Source organism: Saimiri boliviensis, chromosome 7 (genome assembly GCF_048565385.1).
Source record: "Saimiri boliviensis isolate mSaiBol1 chromosome 7, mSaiBol1.pri, whole genome shotgun sequence".
Taxonomy (NCBI): domain Eukaryota; kingdom Metazoa; phylum Chordata; class Mammalia; order Primates; family Cebidae; genus Saimiri; species Saimiri boliviensis.
Genome location: NC_133455.1, coordinates 24,123,556 through 24,149,028, shown reverse-complemented (window position 1 = coordinate 24,149,028; position 25,473 = coordinate 24,123,556). Strand labels below are relative to the sequence as shown.

At 47.6% G+C, this 25,473-nt stretch overlaps 1 protein-coding gene across 5 annotated transcripts in view; it reads left to right on the top strand.

Annotated features, from left to right (window-relative positions):
* Positions 1–1,028: 1,028 nt before the first annotated feature.
* Positions 1,029–25,473, top strand: part of ACACB (acetyl-CoA carboxylase beta) — a 157,158-nt gene continuing 132,713 nt past the window's right edge. For 2 of the 5 annotated variants that reach the window (XM_074402271.1, XM_074402272.1), the window contains exons 1-2: positions 15,876–16,757; positions 21,707–22,368. In XM_074402271.1, coding sequence (XP_074258372.1) covers positions 21,716–22,368 — 653 coding nt within the window. In that variant the 5' untranslated portion in view covers positions 15,876–16,757; positions 21,707–21,715. Of the gene's footprint in view, positions 1,365–15,875; positions 16,758–21,706; positions 22,369–25,473 lie in introns of those variants that run through there. The other 3 variants (XM_074402268.1, XM_074402267.1, XM_039471839.2) reach the window with 2 other exon arrangements.

Here is a 25,473-nt window from a genome sequence, read left to right as displayed (position 1 = left end):
CCCGAGCTAAAGCTTCGAAGTCCAGTGCAGAAATCCCCACAAAGTCCAATATTCCATGACTGTTCCTCATTGGAAAATAAGCCTAGAAAGGAAGTAGCTGCCAACAGGCTGCCCAGCCCCAGCCACAATTTCAGTTTAAACCATTCTGCACAGTTCCACGCGCAGCGCTCTCACCCTTTTCTCCACTGGCTGTTTAGTAAGGCCATCCTTAGCCAGGCAGGATGGCTCAGGCCTGTAATCCCAGCACTTTGGGAGGCCAAGGTGGGCGGATCATGAGGTCAGGAGTTAAAGACCAGCCTGGCCAACATGGTGAAACCCCATCTCTACTAAAAATACAAAAATTAAGTGGGCCTGTAATTCCAGCTACTTGGGAGGCTGAGGCAAGAGAATCACTTGAACCCGGGAGGCAGAGGTTGCAGTGAGCCGAGATCATGCCGCTACACTCCAGCTGGGTAACAGAGCAAGACTCCGTCTAAAAAAAAAGTAAGGCCATCCTTGTTGGCAGGAAGTGGGGCCGCTAGACTCTTGTTGCCCTTCCCTTTTGCCTGAGCGGTGCACTTCTGTGTGGTCTCCGCTTTCCCACCTAGGCAGCTGGGCTGCTCCAGCTGGGACTTGGAGGCGACCTTTGTCCCACATGCCAGCCCTCCCCACATTTGCAGAACACTGTGTAACTGCAGTGGGTGCTGAATTTCCTCTTCTCTGCCCAAGCCGAGCAAGAGCCAGCCGACCCTGAATGAGAACGTGGGAACAGAGCCCTGTTTTTTCCTTTGATCCCCAAGTCACGAGAAGTTGAAAACATTCCATTCAGTGGCGTGATTTGAGAGGGTTTCGCCAAATCTTTTCAGGGGAGAGAAGCCAGGTGACCTGATAGCAGTCACCTTCCGATTCACGGTGTTCACCGTGGGCTTGTTTCTCAAATGACCAACACCTGTAGGCAGTTAATTTTCAGCATGTCACAGGAGGGCTCGAATGACTTTGTGCCTGCTGCTGACGACAACGTGAACTTCAGATGCCTCATGGCTTCAATGTCTAAGAATTTAGAAATAAAGCGAGTTATGGGATGGACAGACAGACAGCAGAACTCTCCCAGGAGGAGCCAGTGCCGCTGCGCAGGTGGTTTGGCATGGGATCTTTCTCTTCTTTGCCCTGGATTGTTGCTGCTATTCAGGGCTCTGAAGGTTAAGTGCTCCAGGATATTTTTAAACAGCAGGGGCCGGTTAATCTAAAAGTGACATTTGCATTCCCCACAGTAAGCAGCTAGCAGGCTTAGATTCAGGCCCTCGGCAAACAAGGAACCTGGAAAATGTAACTCTGAATGCACGGTTGGGAGGACATGGCAAGAGAAAAGCTGCAGGAATAAAGTGGTAAGTCAGCTCACCCCTCCCCGGGACCCAGCCCATTCAGCCAGCATTCAGGTGAATTTAACCCAATGTATAGTGAAAGCAGGCCCTGTATGAAGGCCTGCACTTGGGGTCCCCAAGGGAAAAATGACTCCTGTCATCTTTGAAGGAAGCTGATCAGAAGACCTCAAAATGTAATGCGGATGAAAGAGAAGGCCTTTCTTTGCTTCTGTGAATGGTGTGGGTCCTTGGACATGCTCCCATATCAGTTCTACAATCTTTTATAAACATTTCTCTGGTTTTTTTTTTTTTTCCAAACCTACTGTCTTAAGGAACAGTATTCTGTTTCCTCAAATGGTGGTTCTTTTTTTTTTTTTTTTTTTTTTTTTTTTTTTAAGCAGACTAAGGCCAGGTGTGATGGCTTATGCCACCCAGCACTTCCAGAGGCCAAGGCTGGTGGATCACTTGAGGTTAGGAGTTTGAGACCAGCCTGGCCAACATGGCGAAACCCCATCTCTACTAAAAATACAAAAATTAGCCAGGCCTGGTGGCGGGTGCCTTAATTCCAGCTACTCGGGAAGCTGAGGCAGGAGAATCGCTTGAACCCCGGAGGCGGGGATTGCAGTGAGCTGAAATCGTGCCACTGCACTCCAGCCTGGGCAACACAGCAAGACTCTATCTCAAACAAACAAACAAAAAAGGCAGACTAAGAGTAAAGTGTTTGTAGTTGTCCTATATTCCTAGGAAGACATGACGTTCTTTAAATGTTTAGAAAATGCATTGCAAAATAATATGCAAGTTAAAAAGTCATGCAGCACTGAGCGAAAGTCTCCTTGCTCTGTTGTTCCTGGCTGACCCTCCTCCTCCAGGGAGCCACTGTGCACAGTTTGGTATAAAACCCCTTAGACCGTTTATTCTGTACACTCACACCGTACACAGCTATCTCCCTCATGTCCATTGTGATTACTTTTATTTTTGAACCTCAGTAGGCCTCCATATAGGTTGGGTGGCCAGCCATCCGAATTTGCCCAGGACTGGGGAATTCTCAGGACATAGAACTTACAATTTAAAAACCGGAAAGGTGAAGATATCATTTTATAAATTGCATTTTTTGTTTGTTTGTTTTTTGTTTTTTTTGAGACAGAGTCTTGCTCTGTCACCAGGCACCAGGCTGGAGTGCAGTGGCGACCTCTGCTCACTGCAACCTCCGCCTCCCAGGTTCAAGCAATTCTCCTGCCTCAGTCTCCCAGGTAGCTGGGACTACAGGCGCGTGCCACCACACCCAGCTAATTTTTTTTTTTGTATTTTTAGTAAAGACAGGGTTTCACCATGTTGGCCAGGATGGTCTTGATCTCTTGACCTCATGATCCACCCACCTCGCCCTCCCAAAGTGCTGGGATTATAGACTTGAGCTACCACACCCGGCCTGCATTTTTTTTTTTTTTTTTTTTTTTGCTAACAGTGACATGGAGTTCTTTACAAGATTTCTTTTTATGATATCTCCAAGTTTTAAGTGGAAAGACCCAGCCAATCCTAATTCATGTGACTTAGAGATGAAAGTATCTCCAATCTGTAATTTTCTTTGAGAAGCTCTTAAGAGTTTTATTTGCTTTTGCTCAGGTGTTGCATAAACTCACTCATGCTTTATCACCTTTAGGTCTGAGACAGGAATTCTAGCATTACAAGATACCTAGTCTTCATGGGGAAATAAACATTTTAATCTTTTGAAATAAAGGTTTCCTCGAAGTCTTACCCCAGTAGAAACTTTGGAATACCTTGTTCTTTTTCTTTTTTCCTTTTGAGACAGAGTCTCATTCTGTCACCCAGGCTGGAATGTGGTGGCGCAATCTCAGCTCACTGCAACCTCTGCCTCCCAGGTTCAAGCAATTCCTCAATCTCAGTCTCCTGAGTAGCTGGGATTGCAGGCAAGCGCCACCACACCCAGCTAATTTTTGTATTTTTAGTAGAGATGGGGTTTTGTCATGTTGGCCAGGCTGATCTCGAACTCCTGACCTCAAGTGATCTGCCCGCCTTGGCCTCCTAAAGTGCTGAGATTACAGGTATGAGCCACTGTGCCCAACCTGGAATACCTTGTTCTCATGCTTCCTCTGAATTTGTGATTCAGGAACTTCTTACTTCAAAGTAGAGTTCATCTGTACCCAGGAAACACAGTTAGAAATCTTGCATTTGATCTGAAAAGTGCATTCATGTTTCATATTCTATTCTAATAGATCTCTCTGTTTGCAATGATAATAGTAAATTTGTTACCGTAGAGTAAGGTAATTTTCTAGGAAGACAGGCTGTGTTCATTTTATTCCAGGAATCCAGGGATCTTTGTATCAGAGAATCCAGGCTGGGCACAGGAGAGAAATCAAGGTTTCGATTATTGGATAGTTGGCATACCCCAGATATTCATAATAATTATGTGATCTCACATAATTCTGAGGACAATCCTAGGAAGGAATTTTTATTTATTCCATTCCACAGGCCAGGAAACCCAGGTTCAGAGAATTTCCATGATGGGCTCAGGCCAATCAGATAAGAAATGGCAAAGCCTCCGCCCAGTCTCCTGTACTCCAAAAGTCCTGCTCTCTGGGCTTACCCCTCAGCCACTCTGACCCATGCTGGGGCCTCAGAAAACAACCACACATAGAAAAGATCCAGGTGTGGTGGCTCACACCTGTAATCCCAACACTTTGGGAGGCTGAGGACAGATCACTTGAGGTCAGGGGTTCAAGACCAGCCTGGCCAACATGGTGAAACCTATCTCTACTAAAAATACAAACATCAGCTGGGCATGGTGGCTTGTGCCTGTAATCCCAGCTACTGGGGAGTCTGAGGCAGGATTATTGCTTGACCATGGGAGGTAAAGTTTGCAGTGAACCAAGATGGTGCTACTGCACACCAGTCTGGGCAACAGAGCGAGACTCCATCTCAAAAAAAAAAAAAAAAAGGCCGGGCGCGGTGGCTCAAGCCTGTAATCCCAGCACTTTGGGAGGCCGAGGCGGGTGGATCACGAGGTCGAGAGATCGAGACCAACCTGGTTAACATGGTGAAACCCCGTCTCTACTAAAAATACAAAAAATTAGCTGGGCATGGTGGTGCGTGCCTATAATCCCAGCTACTCAGGAGGCTGAGGCAGGAGAATTGCCTGAACCCAGGAGGCGGAGGTTGCGGTGAGCCGAGATCGCGCCATTGCACTCCAGCCTGGGTAACAAGAGCGAAACTCCGTCTCAAAAAAAAAAAAAAAAAAAAATGGATTTTGAGATGGCACAGTGGCTCACATGTATAATCCAGCACTTTGGGAGGCTGAGGCGGGTGGATCACTTGAGGTCAGGAGTTCAAGGCCAACCTGGCCAACATGGTGAAATCCTGTCTGTACTAAAAATACAAAAATTAGCTAGGTGTGGTGATGTGCCTGTAGTCCCAGCTACTTGGGAGGCTGAGGCAGGAGAGTTGCTTGAACCCAGGAGGCGGAGGTTGCAGTAAGCTGAGATTATGCCACTGCACTCCAGACTGGGCAACAGAGCAAGACTCCATCTCAAAAAAAAAAAAAAAAAAGGATTTTGCACCACTCCCCACTCTTGTTGAACTAATCAAGCTCCATATTTTTAAGTTAAATTATGAGTGAAGGCGATATCAGAGGACAATCTTGCACACACTCTCCTTTCTATTTGGAAGCAAATCAGCTGCAGACTTCAATCCTAGCTATTGCAGAATAATCAGTTGTTGGACATGCTCCTCCCAGCTGACCTAGAAGGCTTTCCCTGCTGTGTTAGAAGGAAGGTTTCGGTCTTTTGTTTCCTTACTCCCAACAAAGTGAGGCTTCTGGAGCTCTCCTGATGTGGAGAGCTGCCCATGCAAGGTGGAAACAGGGCTCTAGGGCCAGTCAGTGTGGGGAACACCAGGCTGCCTGTGCTTTACAGCAGGACTTCTCAGAGCCTTTACCATGCTAAATCAGTGGGGACTCTCCAAGATGTGATGTTGGGATTTGGCCCCAGAAATGTTATTTTTTTGGCAAGGGTGGGAACCCTCTTTCAGGATTGGTATTCATAGTCAACTTTTGCAAAACATGGAGCTGTTTCATTTCATGCCTTCCTCAAATCCTTGCAGGATCCTGGGAGGTGGGACCGCAGAATGGATGAGGTTCACAGGCTCGAGCTCTTGAGCAGGGTGCAAGGGGTGGTGTGTGCATGTGTGCACGTGTGCATGCGTGTGTGCATGCATGTGTGTGGAAATAGAGCTCAGTCTCCCTGGGTTCAAGAAGGAACTAGAATAAATTCAGGGAGATCTGCTAACAGGCTGTTGCCCTAGCTCAACCTTGGAGTGAGGCAATGGTGGGCGTAGGGGAAGGGATGAAGGCAACATTCCCACACACCACACATGGGTGCCACACACGTTCATACTCTGGAGCTGGAGGGCCCAGCCCAGAGCCCAGCTCTGCCACCCAGTGATGTGACTCTGCACAACAGACTTCCCCTCTGTGCCTCCTCTCATCATATTTGTGAACATTTAAAGAGGTAACACACACAAAGTGCACAGCGTCTAAGACTCGGTGTGTAGTAGGTGCTCAACAAACATCAGCTTTCCTTTTTTTTTGAGACGTAGTCTCGCTCCGTTGCCCAGGCTGGAGTGCAGTGGCATGAACTTGGCTCACTGTAACCTCCACCTCCCGGGTTCAAGAGATTCTCCTGCTTCAGCCTCCCAAGTAGCTGGGACCCCAGGCACACAATACCACACCTGGCTACTTTTTGTATTTTTAGTAGAAACAGGCTTTCACCGTGTTGGCCAGGCTGGTGTCAAACTCCTCATCTCAAGTGATCCGCCTGGCTAGGCCTCCCAAAGTGCTGGGATTACAGGCGTGAGCCACCACATCCTCCAGCCTTCATTCGTCTTTAACGTGCTTTTATGTGTTCCTTGAGGGACAGCTATATGGCTCCCACATGTCCACACTGGAGTTACGGAAGAGCCCTATTTTCAGAGTCATGAATAGACTAGGGAAGGGATGAGGGGAGATGAAGTCAGGAATCGATGATAAATCTGTGTCCCTCTGGGTTTTAAGCCTTGCCTGCTCTCACAGATCTTACCTTCTAGTGGGGGATGCTGGTAGATGTGTACTAATGACCCACATAACTACAACGTGTGATGAGTGCCAGGAGGAAGAGGTCAGGGCACCATGGGGTGTACAGCGAGAATGTGGTGTTCCGTGGCATCTCTGGTGGCCCTTGATACAGCAGTACGAGGGGACAGGCAGCAGCGGGTTCAACAGCTGTGCAGGTGCCCGTGGCCAGGGCCTCACCTGGATATTCCCAGCCCCAGGGACTCTGTGGAGCAGGAGGATTCCCCAGGTAGGCAGCAGGGGTGGGGTGGCACAGACACAACTGAGCTGGGTGCAGGCCTTCCGCAAGTGTTCACTGACCCTGACGCTTCTGTGTGCTGAGCACTGTGCTGGAGAGCCCAGAGCAAGGCAGAGGCAGTGCTTGCCCTTAGGAAGGGAGAGGCATTCTCCACTGTTCCAGCAGAGAAGAGGCATAAGCTCTTTGGTGAACTCACAGAGTCATGTCAGCACGTGATGAACGGCATGTGTCCTACAGAATAAGACCACTGAGGATCAAAGAGTGGGTTTGAGGTGAGGACACTGAAGCCAAAGATCACAAAAAGAGCAAGAGATAACCATGCAAAGGGCAGAAGTGGGGGCAGGGAGGGGAAGAACATTCCAGAACATTCCAGGCAGCATGTGCAGAGGAACGTAGAGGGGCAACTGTGGCAGAGGCCAAATCACCAGGGCCATGCAGACCATGGGAAGGTGTGCAGTGAGCAGCCACTGAAAAGGTGGAATTCAGTTCGTCTGCTTACTGCCCAGGTGAATGACTGTGGCAGTTTAACTTCTGGATCCCAGAACTTCCTCATCAATAAAGCAAGGCTTCCCCTGGTACTGGTCTCATAAGGTGGAATGAAATAATGATGATAAAATGCTTTATATAGGCCAGATATGGGGGTTCATGCCTGTAATCCCAGTGCTTTGGGAGGGCAAGGTGGGAGGATTACTGGAGCCCAGTAGTTCAAGACCAGCCTGGGTAACATAGTGAGGCCCTGTCTCTACCAAAAAAAAAAAAAAAAAAAAAAAAAAAAAAAATTAGCCAGGCATGGTGGTACACGCCTATAATCCCAATGCTTTGGAGGCCGAGGACGGGCATTGCTTGAGCCCAGGAATTCAAGGCTGCAATGAGCTATGATTGTGCCATTGCACTCCAGCCTAGGCAACAGAGCCAGACACTGTCTTAAAAAAAAAAAAAAAAAAAATGCTGAATACAGAGCCTAGCACAAATTAGTACTAATTAGTATTAGCTATTAATATTCAGGTTTCAATCAGCTGGCTGGTGCTTGCATTGTATTTTATGAATTTTTTAACTTTTTAGTATAGGAAAAATGTTTTATTTTACTTTTTTGAGATGCAGTCTCGCTCTGTCACCCAGGCTGGAGTGCAGTGGCATGATCTCAGCTCACTGCAACCTCTGCCTTCCAGGTTCAAGCAGTTCTCCTGACTCAGCCTCCTGAGTAGCTGGGATTACAAGCATGCGCCAGCATGCCCCGCTAATTTTTTTGTATTTTTAGTAGAGACAGGGTTTCACCATATTAGCCAGGCTGGTCTCAAACTCCTGACCTTGTGATCTGCCCGTCTTGGTCTCCCAGAGTGCTGGGATTACAGGCATGAGCTGCTGCGCCCGGTCAAAAGTTGACTGTCTTTAATACCTTCAGAAGTGGAGTGAATAGCTTAGTGGTGCTCCAACACTTTCACCAGCCAGGTTCGATAACCATTGTCTTTCTGTCCTTCTAGTTTCATCTGCCTATACCCATTTTCCCTGTATTATTCCCCAACATTTTATTATAAAAAGTGTTAAACATACGAGTTGAAAGAATTTTACAGTGGGTGCACATATACCCCGATTAGATTCTACCATTAACATTTTTCTGTATTTGTCACATGTAAATTGCAGATATCGGTGTCTTTATGCTTGAATACTTCAGCATGCTTGCGTATCATTAATTAGAGCTCCAAGTTTTATTTTTTTATTTTTGTTTTTGTTTTTGTTTTTTTGAGACGGAGTCTTGCTCTGCTGCCAGGCTGGAGCACAGTGGCACAGTCTCAGCTCACTGCAACCTCCACCTCCTGGGTTCAAGCGATTCTTCTGCCTCAGCCTCCTGAGTAGCTGGGACTATAGGCAAGTGCCAAACGCCCAGCTAATTTGTGTATTTTTAGTAGAGACAGGTTTTCACCATGTTGGCCAGGATGGTCTTGACCTCTTGACCTCGTGATCCACCCACCTCAGCCTCCCAAAGTGCTGGGATTACAGGCGTGAGCCACCGCACCCGGCCCAATTTTTATTTATTTATTTGTTTGTTTGTTTATTTATTTATTTATTTAAGAGACAGAGTCTTAGGCTGGGCACGGTGGCTCACGTCTGTAATCCCAGCACTTTGGGAGGCCAAGGCGGGCGGATCACTTGAGGCCAGGAGTTTGAAACCAGCCCTGGCCAATATGGAAAAACCCCGTCTCTACAAAAATTAGCCAGGCCTGGTGGCATGCACCTGTAATCCCAACTACTCAGGAGGCTGAGCTAGGAGAATCTTTTGAACCTGGGAGGCAGAGGTTGCAGTGAGCTGAGATTGCGCCACTGCACTCCAGCCTGGGTGGCAGAGCGAGACTCTGTCTAATCAATCAATCAATCAATCAAGAGACAGGGTCTTGCTCTGTCACCCATGCTGGAGTACAGTGGCAAGATCTCGGCTCACTGTAGCCTCTACTACCCTGGGCTCCCATCTCAGCCTCCAGAGTATCTGGGACTACAGGCACATGCCATCATGCCTGGATAACTTTTTTTTTGTATTTTTTAGGTGACAGGGTTTTGCCATGTTGCTCAGGCTGGCCTCAAACTCCTGGACTCAAGCGATCCTCCTTTTTGGCCTCCCAAAGTACTGGGATTAAAGATGTGAGCCACTGCATCTGGCCCCCAGAGTATTTTCAAGCAATTCTCAGAGCCAGATATCACACTGTTTTCCCTGTAATACTTCAGCACATATCTCTAAAAGAGACGAGGATTTTTTTTTTTAACCATTGTCATAATTATATACAAATCAATGAATGATAATTCCTTAATCTGGTACCTATGCTGACTGTCCTCCAGGTGTCTCAAAGATGTCTTTGAACAGTTTTGTTCAAATCAGGATGCACAGGGGTTCTCTTAAGTCTCTTCTAATCTGTAATAATCAGCAACTCCCTTTATTAAATGCCAGTTACTTACTGAAACCAGGTCATTTGTCCCATAGAATTTTTGATATTCTGGATTTGGCTGATTGCATCTTCCAAGTGGCATCTAACATGTTCTTCTGTTCCTATAAATAAATACATCAAGAGATTTGAAACAACTCAGTTGCAGATTCTTGGCGGGAACACTTTGAAGGTGTTTTCCTGCGTTTTCTCTTGCATCATGTCAAGAACATAAAGTTCAGTTATCCCACTGTTAGTGATGTTGGTTCATCAACAGGGATTATCAGTCTGACCTCCATCGTAAAGTTCCCTATCACCCTCTTGCCGAATGGCTTTACAAGCTGCAGAGCTCAGATGATTGTTTCATTACTGGTTGCAAATAGTGATTTTCTACTTCCATTAATCTTTCTGCACTTATTAGCTCTCATTGTTCTTTTTGTTTTTTTGAGACAGGGTCTCTCTCTGTCACCCAGCCAAGAGTGCAGTGGCATGATTTTGGCTCACTGCAACCTCTGCTTCTCAGGTTCAGGCGATCCTCTTGCCTCGGCCTCTTTAGTAGCTGGGACCACAGGCGCTCATCACCATGCCTGGCTAATTTTATGTATTTCTGATAGAGATGCAGTTTCACTATGTTGCCCAGGCTGGTCTCAGACTCCTGAGCTCAAGCGATCCACCAGCCTTGGCCTCCCAAAGAACTGGGATTATGGGCATGAGCCACTGCACCTGGCCCAACTCTCATTGTTCTGTACCACATGACTTTCCTCAATCATTTGCTTACGCTGAAATACAGTCCCTGAAAGGCAGAATTCATGGTTGATAATATCCCTTATTTTGGTAAGTCTATTTTCAGAGTAATGAGTAGCCTAGCAGCTACGAAAAGTATCAATGAGTTGTTTTTGTTTTGACTGGTGTTATGACCTCATAGTTTTGAAAGGTATTTGGTTATGTTCGAATTCACTGCAGTCATCATCCATTTGTAGCCTCTCTTTGGCAGGGCATGCCCCTGGAGGGCTCTGGTTTTCAGGCAGGAAGATATCTCGCTCATCATGTATATTTCTGCCCCAGACCTGGAATCAGCCATATCTCCAAGGAGTCCTAATTCCTTTCAGTGGGAAATGTTCTTAGAGAGATCATAATCTGATCTGGACACTGGAGATGTTTGTGGATTTTTTTTTTTTTTTTTTCCTACCTTGATCCTAGGACTTCAGTTTGTGGAATTTTTATAAGATCGCTTTGGCTCCTCTGTGCACAATGAACTGGAAGGACAAGACCGGGTCAGGGAGATGGGTCAAGAGACTTGTGCAATGGCCCAAGTGAGATATAACAGTGGCTTGAACTTGGTCTTAGGGAAATCACTTAGCTCAATGCTTGGTACCTGGTGGAGAGCACCATGAATGGTAGCACACTCTTTCGTTAACGACTTGATCTGTGTTAGTTCACTTAAACCCTAAAATTGTGTGAGGACTTCCTTGTCATTGTATACATGATAAAGTCAAGCTCAGAGAGGTGAGGAAACTTGTTCAAGGTCACACAGGAAATGAAGAGGAGAAATAGAACCTGAAACCAGATCTTGTGCTCCAACCAATGCACCGTGTCGCTCTGAGGGTTCTTAGTTTCACACAAAAATGACTTACATTTTGGTGTAAAATCTGATCCATCATGAGTTCATGGTGATTCTCCTGGTTGTGCACTTAGGTTTCTGATTTTATTTGCTTCGCAGTGAGATCACAAACCCACGAGGGCGGGGCTGGGTCATTCCTGTGTCTTGTTTGCTGCGTGTCTCCAGCAGCTTGTACCACACCTGGCAGGTGCTGAGGAAATACCTGCTGATGAATGAGTGAATGGCTGAAGAAGGCAGATTCACAGCGCAGCAGGGGGAGAGGGGAAAGAGGATAGGATTCCACCTGTGAAGGTGGCAAGGACCAGGACCAAGGAGACCTGGACAGCAGACTTCAGCAATTTCTGCAGGGATAATTCAAGAGAGATGCTGGCTGAGCAGGTCAGCCGATGGACCTTGAGACAGTAGAACATGTTTTCCACTGGAGGTGGAAAAACAGCTCCTCTTACCGTCCTTCAAGGCAGGGGCCAGGCTGGAACTATTAAGGCCAGTTTTGCCTGGGATGGCAGATTCACCACTTCAAAAATTTGATTTGAGCCAGGCACAGTGGCTCATGCCTGTAATCCCAGGGAGGGGAGGCAGAGGTGGGAAGATTGCTTGAGGACTGGAGTTCAAGACCAGCTTGGGCAACATAGCAAGACCCTGTCTCTACAAAATATAAAAAAGATTAGCTAGGTGTTGTGGTGTGTACCTGTAGTCCCACCTATTTGGGAGCCTCAAACAGGAGACTTGCTTGATCCCAAGAGTTTGAGGCTGCAGTGAGCTATGATTGTACCACCGGATCCCAACCTGGATGACAGAGAGAGACCTTGTCTTCGTGTGTGCGCCTGCGTGTGCACGCGCGCACACACATACACACACACAGTTTGATTTGGCTCAACAGGCATTAATTGAGCACCTATGGTGCGCCAGGCATTGTGGATGTGCATCTTTCTGGGTCTGTACTCTAAGAGGGCCCTGGGTGACTCAATCATCCCAGTAATTTCCTGAAAGGTACAGACTTCTCTTAAATATGTTTTTCTCCCTGAAGTTGTTCCAAAATCAGAGTCCTTGAATGCGGCACACCTGTACTCAACTCTGGATGGAGTGGTCTGGGATTCAGCACAAAACAGACGTAGTAATCTTACGCTTACGCTGGCGGGATTGGCTGGGGTTTCCTGAAGACCCAGATGCTCTGACATGTTGTAAGTTTGAGAACTGCTGACCCTCTTTGGGTGTCTTTTCCAGGCTCCAGTTCCACCCATCCAGGAGGGTAGCCCATTACACAACTGAATCAACAGCCTGCTCACCTCCACCTCTGACAAATCTAGCTTTAGAGTTGGGTAGCCCAGGGTTGAATGCCATGGATACCTCCAACCTGTGTGACTTTGGACAAGTCACTCCACCTCTCTGGACATTGGATTCTCATGTGTGAATGGGATATGTATAAACAAAATGCTTACTATAATGGAAGGCATTATTGTTATTATTAATTATTAGAATAAAGCTCTTAGGAATTCAAGATCAGCCTGGGCAACAAGGTGAGATCCTGTCTCTACAAAAAAAAAAAAAAAAAGCAAAAATTATCTGGGAATGGTCTGGAGGCTGAGATGGGAGGATCGCTTGAGCCTGGGAGGCAGAGGTTGCAGTGAAACCAAGATCATGCCACTGTACTCCAGCCTGGGTGACAGAGCCAGAACCCACCTAAAAATAAATTAATTAATTAATAAAGCTCTTAGTATTTGCAGTCAGGGAGTGTCAGGGAGCAGACTCACTTTCTAGATGCCTACAGGTGACAGTTGCAATTATTTTGCTGTCCCGAACATTCGTTCCTCTGGGGCGAGGGAGCATGGTGTGTCACCAGTGCCCTCAATCACAATTGCAGGGGGAGGCAAGGTTCTTGGATCACACCCGGGATGTGCCTTCTCAAGTCTTACAGTTCACAGGGAGGTATGCCTCCCTCCACTGCCAGCTAAAAGTTGTCACATATCCTCTTCAGATGCAAAAATCTTAAAGGATCATCCTTCACAACAGACCAATTTGCTAATCATAGCTCCTGCTTTAGGAACTTTGGCAGAGTCCCCAAGAGCAAATTCTGCTTGAGATATCCTGCTCCCTTAGCAGCCTGGTGAGCTCCTATTGAACCTTCAAAGTCCCAGTGCAGGTGTCCTTTATATTTGCTCTCCCTCATGTCTGTCTCCAACTTGGAAGGTATCCTCTCTGAACTGCCTTCTAGATGCGGCTTTTCCTGATTCTGAGATTCTAGCAATTAGATCTTTTTTTTTTTGGAGATGGAGTCTCTCACCCAGGCTGGAGTGCAGTGGTGTGGTCTCGGCTCACTGCAACCCCTGCCTCCTGGGTTCAAGTGATTCTCCTGCCTCAGCCTCCCTAGTAGCTGGGATTACAGGTGCCTGCCACCACACCTGGCTAATTTTTATTTGTATTTTTAGTAGAGATGGGGTTTCACTATGTTGGCCAGGCTAGTCTCAAACTCCCGAACTCAAGTGATCTGCCCACCTTGGCCTCCCAAAGTGCTGGGATTATAGGCGTGAGCCACTGCACCCAGACAGCAATTAGATTTTAATTTTAAAAGTTTTTTTATTTGAACATAACATGCCTATCTCCCCCAAAGCCTTTCCAAGAAGAACCCAAAGTCTAGAGAAGTACTTTCATTGCTTTTTTAAAAAGCAATAATAGATGGACTTGTTTTTCTAATTTAATTAATTAATTTGTTTTCCGAGACAGGGTCTCACTATGTTACCCAGACTGGTCTTGAACTCCGAGATTCAAACAATCCTCCCACCTTAGCCTCCCAAAGTACTGGGATTATAGGCATAAGCCACTGCACCTGGTCAACTTAATTGTTAATTGACAAACATTGCTTATTTCTTTGTGGCATTTTAAGTTCCTTAAGAATGGACACAGGCCAGACACAGTGGCTCAGTCCTATAATCCCAACACTTTGGGAGGCCAAGTGGGAGGATCACTTGAGGTCAGCCTGGGTGACAAAGCAAGACACTATCTCTCAGAAAAAAAAAAAAAAAGAAAAGAATGGACACAGACAGTTTTAAAAACAAGCTCACAACTGTAAAAAACAAAGCAGTCACCCTGACAGTCACTTAAGACCTTTCCTAGAGTTTGTAGGCAGAAATTCTACACGTAGAGCAGGAGAGTCTGAGTATTAGGAGCTCAGGCTTCAAAGTGAGGCTACGTGAGTCTTAAAAGTATGGGCTCATGGAGTAACTGTGCCTCGGTTTCCTCGCCTATAAAAGGAGCAGGACCCTGAGAACCCTGCCTGTAAAGCTTTTAGCACAGTGGCTGCCATAGGCCACACATGCCAGTGACAGAAAAACACTTGCCATGGCTTATCAGGAATGACTTCCCCTTCCCTGTAGCACTCCCTAACATTTCCTTCCCTTCTTCAACTCCTCTCTTGAAATAACCTAAAAAATGGTCTCCCTGGGCCCCCAAACCACCCAAAGTCCTTGGTAGCATCCTCATTAGATTAAGGAACAGAAAGGATGACAATTCGGCCTCGTCCATGCTGCTGAAGGCCCAGAGACTTCTCCCCTTCGGAAACATGCCTGCTCCAGCAGGGCGCCATCCCCTCCACACCCAAAGCAGTTCCAGGCTGCAGGCCTAGGAAGCTGTCCTTGTTGGGGTATCTGCCTGTCCTGCCTGCACTGGCTGATTTTTAGAGAGTAGCTCTGACACCTGCCCAGGACAGACAGGTGCCGTGAACCAGATGCCAATCCTTTCTGTCCATGAGTGGAGGAGGATGCTCACAGCAGAAGTCGCACTCACCATCACCTGCCTGGTTCTTTCTGTTTGGTGCACCAGGAGGGTGAAGGTTGTATTTGGTGTTGAGCGACTACATGAATCTTGGTTGAGTTTCATAATAAGGCAGGTGAGGTAGGCGAGCCTGGCTGTTGTCCCTCCTTTTCTTGATGGGGACACTGAGGTTTGGAGAGGGGAGGTGATTTGTTCAAGATCACACTCTCCATTGGTGGAAGTGTCCTGGAGCAGTGGCTCACGTTGCTTATGGTGCTCTGAGTGCAGACGGTGAATCGTGATGGCTCAGATGTGTACACCCAACTGCACTCAGCAATGCGCTCAGTGCCCCATGTTGCTGTGAAGTGTTAAGAACTCATTGAGCTCTTAACAGCCCAGCAATAACCTAGGTACCATGCTTATCCCCATTTTGCAGTTGAGGAGACTGATGATCAGAGGGCATTTAACTTGCCCAAGGCTTCCCCAGCTTGTAATGGCAGAACTGACATGTAAACCCAGGTCAGTTTTCAGGGGACCAAACAAGGTGCCCGGTGACAGTCGACTTTGGCTGCCATCATGCCTCAATATAGCGCTGGCCTGGAGCCGGGGCTCTTGGTTGGTTCCAGTCTTTGGCTGTGTGGCTAACTGCACATGTGACCTCCTGGCCACTGTTTGCTCACCTACAAAACAAGCACCCTGGACTTGGTGACCACTGTGCTTCCCCGTGTTCAGCTGGAGGTTGCAGCAGGTGGCTTTTTTTTTTTTTTTTTTTTTTGAGACAGAATCTTGCTCTGTCGCCAGGCTGGAGTGCAGTGGCACAATCTTGGCTCACTGCAACGTCCACCTCCCAGGTTCAAGCGATTCTTCTGCCTCAGCCTCCCGAGTAGCTGGTCCTACAGGTGCACACCACCACGCCCAGCTAGTTTTTTATATTTTAGTAGAGATGGGGTTTCACCACGTTGGCCAGGATGGTTTCAATCTCCTGACCTTGTGATAGCTTTTGAGAGACACTCTGATCCAAGACACCTCTGCACCTGCAGGCCAAATGCAGGTGAAAGTGTCCTCTGGTCAACCCCTCTCACCCTGGCAGCCACCCTTTGTCTGTCCCCATCGGTTTAATTATCTCTGAATTTGCAGAAGGACATTGTGCCACTGGGTGGAGGGTCCTTGACCACCCCCTCTTCGTCCCAATGCTATTGCTTCTCTTTCCTGTCTGGGTTGGCCTGTGTGTCCAGCTGGCCATTCATGCCCAATATGGCCAAACCCAAGTGTGCTGAGTCTCACCCTCACCTCTGGACAGGCGTCTGACAGATGAACCCCTTGGAACATGTTTATGTTTTCCTGTCTTCTCAGGGCTGTTGTGATTACAGGAACATTGGGATGGAAAGTTGGGAAAGAGGGTGATTGCATGAGGAGTGAAGTAGGGCTAAGTACAGAAATGTGGCAAGCCGGAGAGAGGTGGCCCTTCAGCCCACGAAACCCCTGGGAGTGCAGATAGCCTCTTAACCACTTAAGTCTGAGGTCAGGAGAAGACTGAGTGAGGATCTTGGAAATGGCTTAAATTTACTGGTGACAGATAAAGGCGTCCTGCACTGCCAACTTGGGGGAACGCTCACCCATGTTGGAGCGCTGGCTGCCAAGCCCCACCCCCATGGCCTGATACACGCCACCAGCCTCCTGCTGAAAGGTGACACTCTGCCAGCTGGGTTCCCTTAGTCACCCTGTGGGCGCCTGCCAGCCTCACTCAAGAATGGAGCTGGTGGCTGCATCCCCAGTGACGGTAAGTGGCAATAAGTGCTGGGAACTTAATCTTGGTGGGAGGAAAAATCCAAGTGTGGATGGGAATTGCTGGATGCTGACACCCTGTCCCTTCTGTCCTTCAAAGACCTCACCAGGCATGGGGATGTATGTGCTGTGGGGGGCACTGGGAAACAGACCCCTGACTCACCCTTGCCCTGCCCTTGCCTGGTGACCGGCCAGCACTTACTAGGACTGAACAGTCCCTTGCGTTCATTGTGGTGAGGGCCACGATCGCCCTGGCACCAGGCAGCTGTTGCTTGGGTTAGGTTTGCAAGACGTAAAAATAGCTTTGTCTGGGATCTGGTTTTCGGGTCAGCTGGGTCATTTCAGCGAAGGGCAGCAGCTTGTCATGGCAGGGTCCACAGAGGTTCATTGGAAGGGCTTCTCTGGCCTTTCCTTCTCGTGGAATTCAACTGCATGATCAGTGCTCATTCTTGACCACGGCCCCCTCGTCTGGCATTGTTAGTTTACACGTCGATCTGCGGCTGTGTCTTAAAGGTACACAGCCAGGTGTCTGCCTGCTTTGAGGATCATATCTACACGCTCCTTGTACCACCTGCTGCCTTATGGAGTTTACTCATCTCCACTGCAGTAGTGGGACAGTGGAAAAGGTACAAGAAGAGGAGGTTACTGATCTCTCTGAGCCACAGCTTACCAAACTGTAAAATGGAAGTCGAATAATGACAATAACAATAATACCATCCATTGGGTTTTTTTTTTTGTTTGTTTGTTTTTTTGAGACAGGTCTCGCTCTGTCACGCAGGCTGGAGTGCAGTGGTATGATCTTGGCTCACTGCAACCTCCTCTTCCTGGGTTCAAGCGATTCTCCTGCCTCAGCCTCTCAAGTAGCTGAGTTTACAGATATGCACCACCACACTCAGCTAATTTTTGTAGTTTTAGTAGAATGAGGTTTCGCCATGTTGGCCAGGCTAGTCTCAAACTCCTCACCTCAGGTGATCCAGCCGCCTCAGCCTCCCAAACTGCTGGGATTACAGGTGCGAGCCACCGTGCCCGGCTGTATTGAGGTGTTTTGAGGATTGGAGGCAGGTGGTGGTGAGGGTCTTGGGAGCCTGAAGACACTCCACAAATGTGCTGGCTTGTGTGTGTGGTTGCTATATAGGTACAGATGTTACTCAGGGAGCAGCAGTGAGACAGGTGAATGGGGCGAGAATTTGTATCCCCATTTTATAGATGAGGAAACTGAGGCTCAGAGACTTTCTTCGGTAGCTTTCTCAAGCAGTTCCCCCAATCTCTATGTGTTCACTTGGGAAAAATTCTTGTGTGGGGTGACCTTTGGGTCCCACATCATTACACTGCAAAGAAAAGGGAAAGGCGGCTGGGCTTGGTGGCTCACGCCTGTAATCCCAGCACTTTGGGAGGCCAAGGCGGGCGGATTACGAGGTTAGGAGTTCAAGATCAGCCTGGCCAACATGGTGAAACCCTGTCTCTGCTAAAAATACAAAAATTAGCCGGGTGTGGTGGCACATGCCTGTAGTCTCAGCTACTCAGGAGGCTGAGGCAGAAGTTTGCAGTGAGCTGAGATCACGCCACTGCACTCCAGCCTGGGCAACAGGGCAAGACTCCGTCTCAAAAACAAAACAAAACAAAACAAAAACAACAAAAACAAAAAAAAAAAACGCTCTGAGGTTTTTCATGTAGGTAACCCTGCATCAATTGAAATAATCACGTTGTGTTTTTCTTTGTTCTATTAATGTGGCATGTTACATTGACATTGACATTGAATCACCCTTGACAGAGTTTTCTCTTTAAAAAAATCATGATCTTGAAAGGAAAAAACCCTCTGACCCTGTGTACTACCTAGAAAATAGCCTTGGCAACATACCAGCAAATTCTGCTGCTGAAAGTGTGCAAGAAGTACTTGGATGATTTAGTTCTGAGAAATACTGAGAACTTTTCCACTTCCCTTGAAAACATTGTGTTGAAATTTAAAAAGAAAAAGCTTTATGGCCAGGTGCAGTGTCTGATGCCTGTAATCCCAGCACTTTGGGAGGCTAAGGTGGGCAGATCACTTGAGGTCAGGAGTTTGACACCAGCCTGGCCAACATGGTGAAACCCCACCTCTACAAAAAATACAAAAATTAGCCGGGTGTGGTGTGGGGACCTGTAATCCCAGGGGAGGCTGGGGCTCGAGAATCTCTTGAACCCAGGAGGCAGAGGTTGCGGTGAGCTGAGATCACACTACTGCACTCCAGCCTGGGTGACAGAGTGAGATTCTGACTAAAAAAAAAAGCAAGTTTTTTAGATACCAAATTGACCTGCTGAGCTTCGTGGTCCTGCTTTTCTTTTTTTTTTTTTTTTTTTGAGACGGAGTTTCGCTCTTGTTACCCAGGCTGGAGTGCAATGGCACGATCTCGGCTCACCGCAACCTCCGCCTCCTGGGCTCAGGCAATTCTCCTGCCTCAGCCTCCTAAGTATCCGGGATTACAGGCACACGCCACCATGCCCAGCTAGTTTTATTGTATTTTTAGTAGAGACGGGGTTTCACCATGTTGACCAGGATGGTCTCGATCTTTCGACCTCGTGATCCACCCGCCTCGGCCTCCCAAAGTGCTGGGATTACAGGCTTGAGCCACCGCGCCCGGCGTGGTCCTGCTTTTCTAATGCTTCCAGTATATAATTGTGGCAAAATTGATTCAGAAATTTCAACACGTAGAGGTCCTATTAAAAATTTTTTTTTGAAATAGAGTCTCACTCTGTTGTCCCGGCTGGAGTGCAGTGGCACCATCTTGGGTCACTTCAACCTCCACCTCCCATGCTCCCTTTTTTTTTTTTTTTGAGACAGTCTCACTCTGTTGCGTAGGATAGTGTGCAGTGGCCTGATCTCAGCTCACTGCAACCTCCGCCTCCCAAGTTCAAGCGATTCTCCTGCCTCAGCCTCCTGAGTAGCTGGAACTACAGGCATCCACCACCATGCCCAGGTAATTTTTGTATTTCTAGTAGAGACAGGTTTTCGCCATGTTGGCCAGGCTGGTCTCAAACTCCCAACCTCAGGTGATCTGCCTGCCTCAGCCTTCCAAAGTGCTGGGATTACTGGCATGAGCCACTGCATTGGGCTCATTTTTAAAACAAGATTTTCTTCAAACAACAATGATCTACTCATTCCTAGGCCAGAGTTAGGGTGATAGAAAGATGTGTGGGTTACAGATGGGAATACCCACGTTCATTCTTTCAACACATACTTGTAAGCCCGGCAACGGTCTAGACCCTGGAACAGAAGACTCTCCTGAGGCTTGTTGGGCTTCTACACTAGGTATAAGAATGCTCCACGCTGGGGGTGATGCCGCCCTTCCTCCAGGGCCATGATGATGACTGACTATGATGATAATACTAGGATGATGATGATGATGATGATGATGATGATGATAATGATGATGATGATGATGACAGAAGCAACAATTCCATTTATAAGGTGGAATAGAGTTAAAAGTCTTTTAAAAAGAATAACAGCTTTGGCTGGGTGCAGTGGGTCATGTCTGTAATCCCAGTGCTTTGGGAGGCCAAGGCAGGTGAATCACTCGGGGTCAGGAGTTCAAGACCAGCCTGGTCAACATGGTGACACTCCATCTCTACAAAAATTAGCCAGGCATGGTGGTGCATTCCTGTAGTCCAAGCTACTGAGGAGGCTGAGGCAGGAGTATTGCTGGAACTCAGGAGGTGGAGGTTGCAGCGAGCAGAGATTGTGCCACTGCACTCCAGCCTGGGCAACAAGGCAAGATCCATCTCAAAACAAAAAAATAATCAAAAACCCAGTTTTATTGAGAGATAATTCACATGGCATACAATCCACTCATGTAAAAGACAAATCAGTTTTTTTAAACTATATCCATAGAGTTGTACAACCATCACCTCAGTCTGCTCTAGAACATTTTCATCATCCCAAACAGAAACCCTACACCCTGCAGCCATCACCCCCATGCCACTAGCTCCTACCAACCACTAATTTGTTTTCTGTCTCTCAAGATTTGCCTGTTTGGGACATTTCATACACTTGGAATCATAGAATATGTGACCTTTCCTGATTGGCTTCTTTAACTTAGCAAGTTTTCAAGGTTCATCCACATTGTAGCATGTATTGGGGTCCCTTCCCCTCCCCTTTCCCTCCTCTTCTCCTCCCCTGCCCTTCCCCTCCCCTTCCCTTTCTCCTCCCCTTCCCCTCCCCTCCCCTTCCCTTTCCCTTCCCTTCTCCTTCTCTTTCCCTTCCCTTCTTCTTCCTTTCCCTTCTCCTTCTCCTTCCCTTCTCCTCCTTCTCTTCTCTCACTGCAACCTCCACCTCCCAGGTTCAAGTGATTCTCATGCCTCAGCCTCCCAAGTAGCTGGGGGGCCACCATGCCTAACTAATTATTGTACTTTTAGTAGAGACAGCGTTTTGTCATGTTGCTCAGGCTGGTCTGGAACTCCTGGCCTCAAGCAATCCACCCACCCCAGCCTCCCAAAGTGTTGGGATTACAGGTCTGAGCCACTGTGCCCAGCCAGCCTTCTTTTTATGGCTGAAGAATGTTCCATTGTTTGGATCCACCTGTTTATCCATAGATCGATCGATTCTGTTGCTACATTCATTGGTTAACAGATATTGGGGCTGTTTTCACATTTCGACATTATGAATAATGCTGTCAGAATGAAGTCCCTTAACGTGCATCTCATTTAGTTCTCACTCACATGCACGTTTAGGATGTACATTGAGCTAGTGTTACTATACCTAAATTAGAGGCAGGAAACTAAGATCCAGAGGGGTGAAGGAATATGTCCAAGCATGTTACAGGCAGAGCTGGGAGGAGAACCCCATCTCTCCCCCGTCCAGTGTTTCTGGAATGCACAGCACCCCAACAGCCTCCTGGCCCTCTAGCTTCTTTAGGAGAGAAATCACTTGATTATGTAAACCCTAAAATGTCTCTGTTTTTCTCCTTACAGATTTTCTGAATGGTCTTGCTTCTTTTCCTGTCTTGTCTGTTTTTCTCCTGTCTGACCTTTTCCTGGTTAAAAATCTGGGGGAAAATGACGGACTCCAAGCCGATCACCAAGAGCAAGTCAGAAACGAACTTCATCCCGAGCCAGGAGCCCCTTCCAGACTCTGACAACTTAGGGAAGACACTGCAGAGAAATGAGGAGGGCTGCTCTCTGCCCAAGACTCCCAGCCAGGCCGAGCCAGCCTCCCACAAAGGCCCCAAAGGTGCCGGTTGGCGGAGGAACTCCCTGCCACCCTCCCACCAGAAGCCCCCAAGAAACCCTGCTTCTTCCAACGATGCAGCACCCTCCCCAGAGCTCCAAGCTAATGGGACCGGGACACAAGGCCTGGAGGCCCCAGATACCAATGGCCTGTCCTCCCCAGCCAGGCCCCAGGGCCAGCAAGCCAGCTCCGCCTCCAAAGAAGACAAGAAGCAGGCAAACATCAAGAGGCAGCTGATGACCAGTTTCATCCTGGGCTCTTTTGATGACTGCTCCTCCGACGAGGACTCTGTTACTGGCTCATCTCGTGAGTCTCCCCGGAAGGGCAGCCGGGCCAGCCTGGGATCCCTGACCCTGGAGGCTCCTCTGATCGCAGGTGAACCTGAGACCCGCATCCCCACTATGAGGTAATGTGCCTTTTCTTCTTGTAACCGAGGAGTGCAGAGTTCAGGTGGGGTCCACACCCTTCCCAACCCATGCCCACCTCGGTCAAACCATTTGCTGATGCCAACACTTCAAGTGTGGCTATGCACAAACGCAGAAGACATGAGGCTTCTTGGAAGCCTCCTTCCTTCCTTCCTTCCTTCCCTCCTTTCAAAAACATTACTGGAGGTTGGGCACAGTGGCTCGTGTCTATAAGCCCAGCACTTTGGGAGGCCGAGGCAGGTGGATCATTTGAGGTCAGGAGTTTAAGACCAGCCTGGCCAACATGGTAAAACCCCGCCTATACCAAAAATACAAAAATAAGACAGGCATGATGGTGCATGCCTGTAATCACAGCTACTTGGGAGGCTGAGGCAAGAGAATTGCTTGAACCTGGGAGGCGGAGGTTGCAATGAGCCAAGATTGCATCACCGCCCTCCAGCCTGGGCGACAGAGTGAGACCTTGTCTAAAAAAAAAAGAAAAAGAAAGAAAGAAGTCATTCCTTGTGCATCTACTGCATGTACAGGCCTTCATGAAACTGACTTTCTAGAAGACCTCAGCCTAGTTGGGGAAGATGACCTTGTGTGTAGCTAGTTATAATTTAAGCTGAATGAGCCAGGGCTGGCAAGAGCCGCAAGCTGTGATGGTAGTCTGGAGGGAGGGGCAGTTCTCTCTGCCTCCTGAAGAGACATTGATTCATTCATTCATTTTTTTTTTTCCTTTTGTGAGACAGAGTCTGACTCTGTCACTCTGTTGGCTGAGTATAGTGGTAGGATCTCAGTTCACTGCGACCTCAAACTCCTGGGCTCAAGCAATCCTCCCACCTCAGTGCATTCCTGGGTAACTGGGACTATAGGTGTGTGCCACCATACCCAGCTAATTTTTAATTTTTGTTGAAATGGGGATCTCACCAGGTTGCCCAGGCTGGTCTCCAACTCCTGGACTCAAGCAATCCTCCTGCCTTGGTCTCCCAAAGTGCTGGGATTACAGGCATGAGTTACCAGACCCATCCTATTCATTCATTCATTCAGCAGGTAACTGATAACTGAAAAACCAGCCTTCCCCCAGTGATGCCTGTAAAGCAGAAACTCAAGCACTCTAAAGGTCGCCATCAATTTGACTGTTAGAGATGCATGCCTGTAGGTTCATAATAGGTGGGACTATCCCGGGGCCGCAGTCAGTGGCCTTGATATTGTTGTTGTCATTACCTTCTCCTCTGCCACCGCCAAATGACAAATGAAACACAGTACTTCTAGGCAGAAAACTTGGGAAATACAGGTGAACAAAGAGAAGAAGAGCCGCCAACCAAAACTTCACCTGCCAGAGTGAACCTCTGCTCTCATTCCCGTATTTCTTCCTTCCAGCATGTTTTTCTCCTCTGGAGTGGAGTTTTATTGGCCCTTATTTTAAGCATCTCTTGTACTCTCTCTGCCCAAATGAGCAGAATCTAGAGGTGGTCTTCCACACGTGTCCACGTTAGCAGTAAGTTTGATTTTGACCCTGGTAGCTAGAAGTAGAAGATAGAGAACAAGGAAGAGGAAAGTATTCCAATACTGACCATTTTCAGGGAAAGAGTGTTTGAGTTTCTAGAAGGGTTAAGGGAAGAGGATGTCTTAGACTCTAGTACAAAGAACACAGCCTGTGGAGTCAGCTGGAGTTGGGTTCAACGTTTTGCTCTGCCACCCCCTAGTGTGTGACCTTGGGCATGTCCTTTCACCTCTCCAGGCCTCAGTACCTCTGTGAAATGTGAAGGGATTAAATGGGATAATGCAGGCAGGCGTGGTAGCTCACACCTGTAATCCTAGCACTTTGGGAGGCTGAGGCAGGAGGATTGCTTGAGGCCAGAAGTTCAAGACCAGCCCGGGCAACATACTGAGACCCCATCTCTAAAAATAAATATTTAAATAAATAAAATTAAGAATCTGCCAGACATCATGGTGCATACCTGTAGTTCCAGCTACTTGAGAGGCTGAAGCAGGAGGATGGCATGAGCCATGAGTTTGTGGTTACAGTGAGCTATGATCATGCCACTGCACTCCACCCTGGGCAGCAGAGCAAGACCCTGTCTCAAAACAAAAACAAAAAAGAATATATCAAACCAACAAACTTGACAAAATAACAACATGATTATTATTATTACTATTTCCTGAGTCTTGGATGCCAAAATAGTTGTGAAGATTAAATGAGCTAATATGTCTCAGGTGCTTGGCAAGAGAATAAAGCATCCGTATTGGTAGATGATAAATAGAAAGGGGGCAAGTCTCCTACCTTTCCACCCACTGTCTTCCTGTCACCATTTTGAGGGGTCTTTACTGGTTTGAGCTTAAACCACAGCTTTTCTGAGCTGGTGCATTTATAAAAGCAAAAGATACTAAACTCTCTTTTTTTTTTTTTTTTTTTTTTTTTTTTTTTTTTTTGAGATGGAGTCTCACTCTGTCACCCAGACTGGAGTGCAGTCGCATGATCTCAGCTCACTGCAACCTCTGCCTCCCAGGTTCAAGTGATTCTCCTCCCTCAGCCTCCCAAGTAGCTGGGATTACAGGTGTGTGCCACCACGCCCAGCTAATTTTTATATTTTTAGTAGAGATGGGGTTTCACAGTGTTGGCCAGTCTGGTCTTGAACTACTGACCTCAAGTGATCCACATAACTTGGCCTCCCAAAGTGCTGGGATAACAGGCATGAGCCACCGCCCCCTGCCTACTTAGCTATCTTTTAGGGAAAATGAAATCAAAATGTTGATTGAATTTCCTGCCCTCATGTCTTTATGGCATGGGAACCTAGCATTGTAGATAAATCTTTTATCCTTACTTTGTTCCAGCAAAGGGCTGGCAGGAGGGACAGAGGGATCTTGGAGAGGCAGTGAAAGTGGAGCTGAATGACATGTGGATTGTGAGGGCGTCAAAGGGCTTTGACACGGTGCAGGGAGGAGTGATGTGCTGCACGACCTTGGATGAGACCCTTCCCCTTTCTGAGCCTCCAATTTCTCATCTTTAGACTGAGGAGGCTAAGGCTGGGCCTGGTGGCTTATGCCTGTGATTCCAGCACTTTGGGTGGCCGAGGTGGGTGGATTGCTTGAGCTCAGGAGTT